The sequence below is a fragment of the Quercus robur genome, chromosome 1 (assembly GCF_932294415.1).
Source record: "Quercus robur chromosome 1, dhQueRobu3.1, whole genome shotgun sequence".
Lineage (NCBI taxonomy): Eukaryota > Viridiplantae > Streptophyta > Magnoliopsida > Fagales > Fagaceae > Quercus > Quercus robur.
In genome coordinates, this window is record NC_065534.1 from 5,420,339 (window position 1) to 5,431,196 (window position 10,858).

At 31.0% G+C, this 10,858-nt stretch overlaps 1 protein-coding gene across 3 annotated transcripts; it reads right to left on the reverse strand.

The window, feature by feature from the left end:
* Window positions 1–750: 750 nt before the first annotated feature.
* LOC126717398 (protein DETOXIFICATION 42) lies at window positions 751–7,209 on the reverse strand. 3 transcript variants are annotated; one of them, XM_050419121.1, is made up of 14 exons: window positions 6,521–7,209; window positions 5,934–6,087; window positions 5,173–5,294; window positions 4,426–4,635; window positions 4,077–4,267; window positions 3,754–3,889; window positions 3,536–3,632; window positions 3,305–3,405; window positions 2,767–2,930; window positions 2,125–2,196; window positions 1,892–2,008; window positions 1,705–1,800; window positions 1,389–1,510; window positions 751–1,082 (listed from the first exon to the last, which is right to left on the reverse strand). In XM_050419121.1, the coding sequence occupies exons 2-14, from the start codon at window positions 6,008–6,010 to the stop codon at window positions 1,040–1,042; spliced, it is 1,548 nt and encodes a 515-aa protein (XP_050275078.1). In that variant the 5' UTR covers window positions 6,011–6,087; window positions 6,521–7,209; the 3' UTR covers window positions 751–1,039. The 3 variants fall into 3 exon arrangements, with proteins under 3 accessions (XP_050275078.1, XP_050275089.1, XP_050275099.1); XM_050419132.1 differs by having other exon boundaries at window positions 6,396–7,209; XM_050419142.1 differs by having other exon boundaries at window positions 6,218–7,209.
* Between the last annotated feature and the right edge of the window lie 3,649 nt (window positions 7,210–10,858).

Genomic DNA, 10,858 nt, shown 5'->3' on the forward strand with positions numbered 1-10,858 from the left:
TATTTTATTTGTATTTTTTAGCTCAAAATTAAAGTGTTTTGCCCAATTAGAATAAAATTTCATATTTTTCAATCCAAAAATTAAGAAGAAGAAAAAAAAAATTGACCTCAAAAAGAATCAATTTAAAGTACAATTAGTTCTAAATGGACCGGAATTGGACTGAAGCAGACCGAAAAGACTAAAGTGGACCAAATGGACCAATGTATGTCAAAGTGGACCGAGATAAACTGAAATAGACTGAAATGCTATGTTAATGTGAAAAAGAAAATGTATATAACCGAACTAGAGATTCCATAACTGACCCAAATTTTTAAATTTTTTTTTTTTGGGGGTTGAATTTTTAAATACCACATACATTGAGAGAATTAAGTATTTCTTCTCTCTTTTGATATTACTAAGGCTTAACAAAGCAAAATCCTTGGTACTAATAATAGCAACTCTAAAAAGGTTCTATTCACGGGACACTATTTGTCTATACCAAGAAAATTGGATTGGATTTCTATTAGGAAAAAAAAAAAAAAAAAAAAATCCCCAACGTCTCTTTTTCAAGGAAACAAAAGCATCACTTTTAATTATATAGACTGGCTCTTCTATGCAAGCTAGAGCTAATTATTTCCAGAATTTTGAGCACCTTCTGTAGTCATCTACAAAGACATAGGAGTTCTGCAGATTGTTGTGGGAAGATATGCATATCATTGAAATTTTTTTATTGATTGTTCAGACAATTTTGGTGAAAATTGTAGAAGAAAATTTCTATAGTAGGTAACTCTTTTAAGGGAATATAATATGACAAATTTTTAAAGGGAATTATTGCAGTCTGAAAGAATATCATTACAATAATCCCTAATTATAATAGGTTAATATAGAACTTGCTCTAAATATTTCATTTCTCTATTTTCTTGTTATGAACATTTTCCATTTTTCTGTACAAATAAGTATATGGAGGAGAAATGTCCTGGGCTGGACTTAACGCATGCCACGGGAATAGTTTCCCTGAGAATAAATCTATGGAGAAACTATGGAACCATAACCAATGTCACTAGCTGCGGAGAAAGTTCCAAGGACCTGTTCCTGTCCCTATCCTGCAAATCATAAGCATAAGCTTAGTAAGGATACCTAAAAAAAGGGTGAGCTTGAATTTAAATGTTGTTACAAGAACCATAATTAAACCTCGTGACCATTTCGTGCATAAGGTGTGGATTCAATCCAAGTTTCAAATGCAAGAGAGGCACCTGGTGCTGATTTTTATTTTCTTTTTTAGAATATCATGGTATCAGAGTAAGTGGTCTTAAGTTCGAACCTGTTTTTACTCTATCCTCCGTTAAAAAATTAAAAATGTAAACATGTTGGACCCTATTTATTAAGAGGAAGTCTGATGAGGAAATTACCTCCAAAAACCAGCAAATGCACGAAGACTCATGAAGATGGTCAGGGCAACCCAGATTCCCATGAACCCATGACCAGAGGAGAGAAGAAATAGACATAGAATGCTGATAATAGCCACCATAATCTGGAGAAAAAAGAATGTCAAACTGTTGAAATTTTCTTTCTTCCTTTTTTTCCCCCTTCTATTTGAACGGGCAGAGTATGTAATCATTTCAGCAGTGGTAAACAACATAAGAATCACCACTTCACCATACTTGTTCATATTCATAACAATCATATAATGTCTTCATAGTATGGGAAAGGGACTTATATACTTGCCATGGAATAAGCTGAATATGCAAAATCAGATGCTCCAAAGTTGATGCCATCGAAAACAAAGGCCAAGGCATTCATAGGTTGAGTAGCTGCAACAAACTGATATGGACAAAAAGAAATATTAGATCCTGCATCGTATGGGATCAAACAATTAAATTGTGGTATTACTATTTTCTAATGCAAGAAATACCGGAATGCCTCTACTAATAAGGTGGAGGACATGAACATCCTTTGTAAATAATCGTGCTCCAAAATGTAGCCCCACTCCAACAATGGTTGCAAGTATCAAACCAAGAACCAATCCCAACTGCAGTACAAATACATCATGGACTCTTAGTACTAGTAAGACATACATGATCTTTCTGTCATATAAAATGATACGGTACAAACACGAATAAGAAGAAGAAAGACATGACACAAAACCTGAAATACTCGGGATGCTGCTGCTTCAGCCTTCTTGTAATCCTTCTTTGCAAATGCACTTGCAAGTATTGCCTGAGATTGAATTTGAAAGGCAACTATAGTTTAGTATACGCACTAATACAAAACTAGGGAATGATAAATTACCAAGTCAATGCAGGATACAAACACTATACATTATCATAGGTAGTTAAAAAATACTATTCGTTACTTAATTTTGAACAAAATTTCTGCCAAGATCTATAAAAGGTTTTGCTCACTTCACAGAAAACAAATTCCTTTACTTTCTAAGGTGAAGCTGATGTTAATTTCTTATTCAAAAATGCTGGGCAAGTAACAATCTGGGATTAGATTGTCTTCAGAAAACTGGCAAGAAAGTGAATTTGACAATCATAAATTCAGGTCCAGGAGATTTGGGAAAAGCAATCTCACAAAATTGCAGAACTACTACAATCTTGATTAGCTCTATGTAAGTACTTTGCTGTGGATCACAAGAAAAAGTATACGTTGGAGGTGGTAATCTAAATTGCTTCAGTTATCTTTATCTCTTTAGGCCTTTATTGGCACAATACTTCATCCATTCTTTGAGAATATATACACATATAAAGTAATGTTCACGTGGTAAACAAAGAAATCGTTTCTAACCTGCCCAGCAACAGCCAACCCATCAGCAAGAAGTGATGTTGTCAACCAAACCTGCAAGCAAACTTGAAATGCAGCCATGGGTGTTGGCCCCAAGCGTGCAGCCATTGATGCAGCCAGAGTCACACAGAATGTCGCAGCAATGACCCTCATTAATAGTAGAAAACCTGGAGTTCAAGCACAAAAGAAGAAAAGACTAATGGGGTATCAACTTTAAAATGCCCAGTATTATTTTATAATGCAATGGTGAAATCTATAAAACAATTACCATTTTTAATGATAAGCTAAAAGAAAAAGGAGGAAAAATTTTTAAGTAGAGGCAAAAACATTTTTGAGACAATTCCATTTTGTCTCAACTTTATTTTAAAAAAAAAAAAAAAAAACTAGCTTTTTCAAAAAAATGAGCTTACATTTATCTTTTTGTTACACTTAAAAGCTACCAAAAACTATAAATTTTGTCTAAAGTTAAAAAATTTTAGGTTGTAAATAATATGTATTAGTTTTTGGTAAAGCATTTCTTAAAGCAAAGTTATATCCTTACCATTTTTTAGAAATCGACCAAATTGCAGTTGCTTGATACTTGGAGGTAAGAGATCAACTTTTTCCATTAATTTCCACAAGAGTATAACTGAAATTAGGTACCTATACAACAACAACAACCATGCCTTTAGTCCCAACCAAGAACATGTTAAACGTTAAAACCATAAAAAGCAAGTCCCCAGTCACAATACATGTGAAATACTCTTGTGGAGAAAGATTAGATTACACTTACTGAGATATAACATGAGCAATGGCTGCCCCACGGATACCCATACGGAAAACAAACATAAATAGTGGATCGAGTATAATGTTTGTTACATCTCCTGCCACTGCAATTGATAAGATTAAAAAATAATCAAAATGGAGTGATGGCTGAAATTTTTTTGTATTTATTTATAAGCTGAAAAAGAAAAATCATAAGTTGAACTGTTCCCATCTGCTAAGGTATACCAGTGGCGTATAAAGGTGTTTTTGTGTCCTTAAATCCACGAAACACCCCTTGCATGGCCAATGAAAGAAGAACTGCAGGAGCACCAAGTGACCTCAATGTCAAGTACTGTTGTGCAGGAGTTAGCATTGGAGAATCCTATATATAAATGATAGCACAATGCTGTTATAACATTGACACAGTAATAAATCAAGGGACTTGAAATTAGAGGAAACCCAGAGTAAATCATATATATATATATATATATATATTTAAGTAGAAACAATAAGAAAATTGAGCACAATAAGTTCTGGATCTACTTATTACTTTAACTTAAAGAACTTACAGAACTAACTCCCATGAAGCCTAATAGAGGTTTTGCTCCCAATATGAGGAATATGGCTTGTATGAGGCCAAGTATGCTGCCAATAACTAATGCTGACGAGGCAGATGGAATATGCCTTCTTTCATTGTCAATCTTAACTATTTCAAAGCTCCCACCATTTGGTTGTGACTTGTATGCATTCTCACATGTACCTGATAGAGAAAATTTGAAGGGACCAATATAACTTACTACATCAACTTAGGTAGTGTATGAACAGTAAAAAGTATCTGAGATTTAAAAAGATAAAAACCAATGTTTTATCATTAAAAATGCTTAAAGAGTGAAATATGGGAAAAAAAGGAAAGTATACCATTTTTTGGAATCAACTCTTTGTCTTCCCCATTCGTAGTTGAACCTGTTTCCAAGTGTTCACAATCCTGTGCTTCATGGCTCACACTTCCAATAGCATCTTCCTCTGCAACAAAAGATGTAGTGACACTGACAAGTGGGAATATTGCAATCCTTGATACTTGATTGAATAGAGCAATCGAAACTCCTACAGCTGCAAGTTCCACTGGACCTGTATGGATTAAGGCAACTCCATTAATCAGTTTCTGCAATAAAAAACATTCTATCCAAAACAAAAGTATGATTACATCTAGAATCATATTTGACTTTTTAGTCCATACGTATAACTTAAAAAAAGTCCATGGTTGTGACAACAAAACCTAATCTTGTGATAATATCATTCATTTATAGTCTATTACTGTCATCTTAGCAAATGAATGTAGAAACATCAGAAAGCTAAGGCACTTTTGGCACGAAAATTTACTGAATCAATGATAAATTTTTTGAGCAGATCTGTCAAACTGTTACAGCATCTACTAATGGGCTAATGGGGCAATCTTACTGCCATGTAACACCTTGGGCTGTCCTTAACATTATTAAATTACATAAAATAAAAGATAAGGGGCAGCTGCAGAAACAATGTATAAACCAAAGTGTGAAACTCATTTTATACTGGGAATAGAAAGCATGGAATGGTGAAGGAAGATGATTTCTCATTCAAGACCATGCCTCATAATCCAAGCAAAACAGTAAAGAGAAATGGAAATACCTATTTGGCCAATGAATGCTGTGTCAATAAGAGAAGCAATAGGGTCAGCTGCCAAAGCCATTGCAGCTGGCAAAGCAATCTGTGCTATTTCTGAACCAAGTTCGTCCAGTTTAAAAATTTGTCTGCTCATAAAGTAGAGGAACCAATCATTAGATCTTACATACAAAGAAAAAAAAAAAACCAAAATGATATTTTATAAAAACAAGTCAACCCATTATCCCCCATGTGAACAAATACCCAACAAAACAAGAATTGCTTAGCATCAATTAGAGCTTGCTTTATCCTTAAATGTAAGCTCCTACTTGCAGTGGTGGGGCATCATTAATCATGTCACATTGAGTTCATTTTAGAAAAGTAATTGAACCATATTTCTGTTCAGTTGTTACTCTTCATTGAGAAATCATTTAATATATATATATATAAAGTAGTTTCCAGACAACATATGAAATTATTTGTAGGCAAACGCCGAAGAGCATGACAAAGCAAAACTAGTGCAACTTACAGAATACATAATTAGCTTTACAAATTTGTTTATTATTTAATGGGGAAATTTAAAGAACAAAAAATCTCCCTCATCTCTTTATACATGTGTATTAAAAATATAATTTTGAGCAAAAATACAGATGATTAGCTGAAATAGCACCCAAAAAAAAAAGAAAAAAAAGTCTACCTGCGAATTTTAAACCTGAAGCTAACCAAAGAATCAATAACCTCCTAAAAAGGAGGTGCATATGGGTAAATGCAAATTAAAAAAGTAATACCTTGCGTGTTTAAAGAAAATGCATATTGGAATTCTCCTCTCATCCTTGGATGGATATTGATAATCATATTCAGACATAGTTGAGTATGCCAGTTCACCAAATTGCCTTTATAGCCGGCTTCCAAGTTCTTTGGAGCAACCGGACTTATTAAAGCCTATGTTGCCACGGAGGAAAGAACAATTATAATTAATAAAAATAATAATCACAATAATAAATTGAGCTCCACAGTACTAATTCATAGAATTGCTATTGAATTCAAAATATTATATTGAAAAACCAATAACCTTTGTTTAAAAGCTCCCAAACATTATGAAAGTTCCCCAGAAAACTCAAAGCTGAACCAAATATAGTGGAGAATCAAAACCAATGACAAAAAAAAAAAAAAAGAATACCAAGAACCAATCAAAAATCTAGTCCCTTAACATATTAACGACTTTGAATTTTTGAAATTCTAAGCTTCACCTGCTACCCCAGAAAAACGATATCAGCTTTGGAAATTCAAACCCCATCAAAATAGAAGACTCATTTGTCTCTGCTTGTGTTTTGGTCAAGGTTATAAATTCAGAGTCCCAGAGAAAAAGAGATACCTTTCACTTGCACAGAAAAACCGAGGAAGTTTCCCACTCAGAAACTTGTATCAGTTTTCAAAACCACATAACGGTCATCCAGAAGAAAAGAAAGTGCCTTTAACTGTCCCAGCTTGAAAGCCACAAGCAATTTTCACACTTTAGCTTTGAAACCTCAACTCCCAATAAAGACAACACCTTCCTAATTCAAACCACAAACGTGTCTCGTACTTTCCCAAGAATCCCCACCGGTCTTTACGCGTGAAAGCCTTTATTTAAGAATAAAAACAAAACAAAACAAACAAACAAAACAAAACAAAAATTTATAACTAGACAAGACCCAACAAACTAAAATTACCCAGATGACAAAAGAACTAAAGAAGTGTCCCTCAACCTCACACAAACAAAAATCTCAACAAAATTGGAAACACAGGTACATGAGTAACATGACAACAACAACAATGTGGCTTGTGTGTCCTTTGTGTGTGAGCGTCTGCAAAAGAGTGAGAAAGAGACAAGGGGTTGTGGAAAAACTCTCCAGATTCTGAACCTATATGCTTAGATTTCTGGCCAAAATGTGTGCGTAATAATTTTAAGCATTAACATTTGTGGGCCAAATGCTTCGTTCTAAGCTATTTTGTCAGAGAAGGCAAAAAAGGGACGGAACTATCTAGGGGCTGAGGGGGCCATCCCCCATTCCTTAGCCTTCGAAAAAATATCCCTTCTTATATATATTTGCATAAAAAATTTATTTTTGGTTAGCCCATCTCTTCTAAACAATTTACAAAGCTGAAAACCAAAAATTAAAAAATTATCAAATCATCCTTTGTTTAGTTGTTCCAAGAATATCAAGAAAAATATTTAGCTAAATATTTAGGCAATTTACAAATTTGGACAACAAGAAAAATATACAAAACAATTTATGTATTTAGATAATAAAAAAAAATCTTTGAAAACAGTCTAAATAAAAGAAATTATAACAAATCAATTATAAATCCTAGCAAAACAAATCACAAAAACTTATTACTCTTTACGCAATTTTTACCTCTAATTTGAGAACTCTTTGTTCCTCTTAAATGATTCCACCCCATAGTTTTTGCATTTTTTTTAGAATCTTTTTAGATATATAATTATGTGAAAAGAATAAATAGATTTTAAAAAAAAATTATAATGTAAATAGAATAAAGAATTGGTCTAATATCGGTCTAAGCTTAGTCAGACTTTGAAAATATCAAAATATACTAATTGACTTACAGAACTCTTGATTATAATTATTTATTATTAATTTTTTAAAAAAACAATGTTAATAATACATCATTATCAACTTCTAGGATTAATATCCCAACTTTCGAAAATTCTTGAACAAAAATTTGAATCCTGATTCCGTCATGAGGTAAAGGACATATGTGGCAGCATCAGATTTCAGCACAATTTGCACTGTGCATCGAAAGCATTAACAGTGCCACTGCATGTTGCCAAGTGTCCCTGATTCCTCAATTCCACGCACAAGCTTCAGTCAGTACACATTCATTGGCGGAGGAAAAAAAAAAAAAGTCATTGTAAGTTGCAACAGACTACCAGAAATAGACAACAAGTTATTTTAGGAAATTTATAGTACTATTTTTATAAAAAATATTTTTTAATAAATTATTTAAAAAAAATTGATACTATATGAGAAATATATAATTTCGTCAAAATAATTATTTTTAAAAATATATTTTAAACCAATATTCTAAAAATATTCGTTAATTTTTCACAAAAATAAATAAAATTTTTAGAAAAAATTTTACTACAATTATTAATAAATAATTTTAGGAAAATTTTGACATTATTTTTATAAATAATATAAAAAGCAGTCAAAAATATTAATTTTTTTTTAAAAAAAAGTTTTTTTTTAAATACTATATCATATAAATATTTAGTTTAAACTTATAAAATTAATTGTTTAATTTTCCTTTCTTTAACTTGTAACTTTTAGATTCTTTAATGTATGCAATTATTAAGAAAATCACATATTTTTATTAATATTTTTTTTCTCACCCAAAAAAAACTTAACAATATTTCTTTCTAGGTCTGATGGGTCATGGAACGAAAAGTCTATGGCGTAGAATGGTGTGTAATTGATAAAGAATAAATACTTCATAGTTCATATGCAGAGAATTTCATTGTCATGTGGTAAATAACACGTATTAAATTTACAATTTCACATTACAAATGCAAGATAAAATGGCAATTGGCATGCCGTATTAGCTTTGATAAAGATTAAGACTGGTTGGTCATGGAGCATAATCATATAATTAATTTAGAAACAAAGAGTCATATTCTAGTCACTAATGAGTGGTGCTTCACATCTCCTCCTTCTTCTTTTTTCTTCTTTTTCCTTATCAAGTGATGTGACTGTGGGTTTAAACTTAGGTTTAACCATGAAAAGAATCAAACATTATCATTGAGTTACAAATCTTTTGACCACGTTTAGGATTTCATCTTCCAAATCAATATGTGCATAATGTGACTTAAACTGGAAGATGAGAGAAGTTTATTATCTCGAATGGTTAGCATATATTGTTATAATCAAAAAAATCAAATAGGAAATGAAAAATGTGTGTAGATTTTACGGACCTAAAAAAATATAGGTTAAATCATTATTTTAGTCTGTCAACTATGTACTACCGGATGAAGTTCAATTTGATTACTTGATTATTAGTTGCGTCATGACTCGTGTGTGTGTGTGTTAAAAATAAATAAAACTATTGATTGTATAATTTATTTTCTTCAACCTTTTAAGATCAAGTCAAGAGTATCATTTTTTCTCCCAAAAAAAATAAAGACAATAGTATCATTATATATGCAAGTTAATAAATAAAAGATAAATATCATTCGCTAGCTTAACATGAAATTTGACATGAGTGTGAGGATAAACAGGTCGAGTAAGTGTGTGTTTGGCTCCAAATTAAAAGGCTAACTTATTTTATTATTCAGTTTATTTTTACTACTATTCATAGACCCCACTGCATTTTTTGGTACTATTCATATGCCACACTATACTATTTTAGCTAACTTTTACTTTTATCTACAATACTTTCAATAAAAAGTTTTCAGTTTCAGCAAAATAAATAGATTTCAAACAAACCAAATGATTCAATGTTACATTTTTTTCTCTTCTACTATATAAAACGAACTATATACAATTAAATGGATATGCTAAAACTAGTCACTTGCCTTTTTTTCAAACTTCTTTACCCCCTTAAATGAATTTACTCAATTTAGATTATCTAATATTCATCTTTATATTATTTGAAACTAGAAATGTGCTACTCTGTCTATAGCATCACTATGAAAAAAAAAATGGAAACATTTAGGATTTAAATTCTATTCTTACATGTTCTCAAAAAAATAAAAAAACTATTCCTAGATGTCTAAAAAAAAAACTATTCCTAAATGTCTAAAAAAAAAAACAGGATTCAAATTATATTCCTCTATGATAATTATTTAATTATCCAATAAAAAACTTTCTAAAAAAAATTATCCAATAAAAAAAACCATTATTGTGATAAATGGAGATTAATGCTTAGAAAACTTAACCCAATTTTCACTCTACAAAACAAAAGAGTGGAAACAGGTAATCCAATGACAATCCTGTAAAAAATAAATCGAAAAGTTGTTGTGTCAATCAAACTAAGTAAACTTTTTTTCAAAACTAATTTTCAAAAATACATTTGTTGGTTTTATGATATCTTCTTGGATACTGGTTTTCAAAAATAGAAGTCAAACACAAATTGGAAAATTCTGATGAAATTGTGTATTGAAAATTGGTTTCAAATACTATTTTCAAAGTCTAGAAAAAAAAAAAAAAAAAAAAAAAAAAAAAAAAAAAAAAAAAAAAAAAAAAAAACAAAAATTGGATTACCAAACACACCTATATGCGTAAAACCAGTGCACCAGAGTTGGAAATTCATGCATGAAAAAGTTATAACTATTTGAAGAAAAACTCAAAAGGAAAAAAAGTAGGTTGCCTTCCTTGGAGAACTTTGACTCAATTACTAGTAGTACTTCCCTATACCGTTTTCCACCATATTAATTAAAGTTTTAGGAAATTGTTTTACCTGAGTACGGATTTTACTATGCAATTCTTTGAGAGGTGTGCCAGATTTTTGTTTGTTTTTTATTTATTCATAGGTTTTTAATTTATAATATAAATTATGATAATTACTCTTTATCATAAAGTTAAAATATTAATAAAGTCTCTTTTTAACTTTTTCTAGTATAAATCAGAAATTCACCGTCTGATTTGTTACTAATAATGACCAAATTTCTGGTGTAATTTTCCTTGCATATATTAAGCTGAAATTCTTTTCCCTT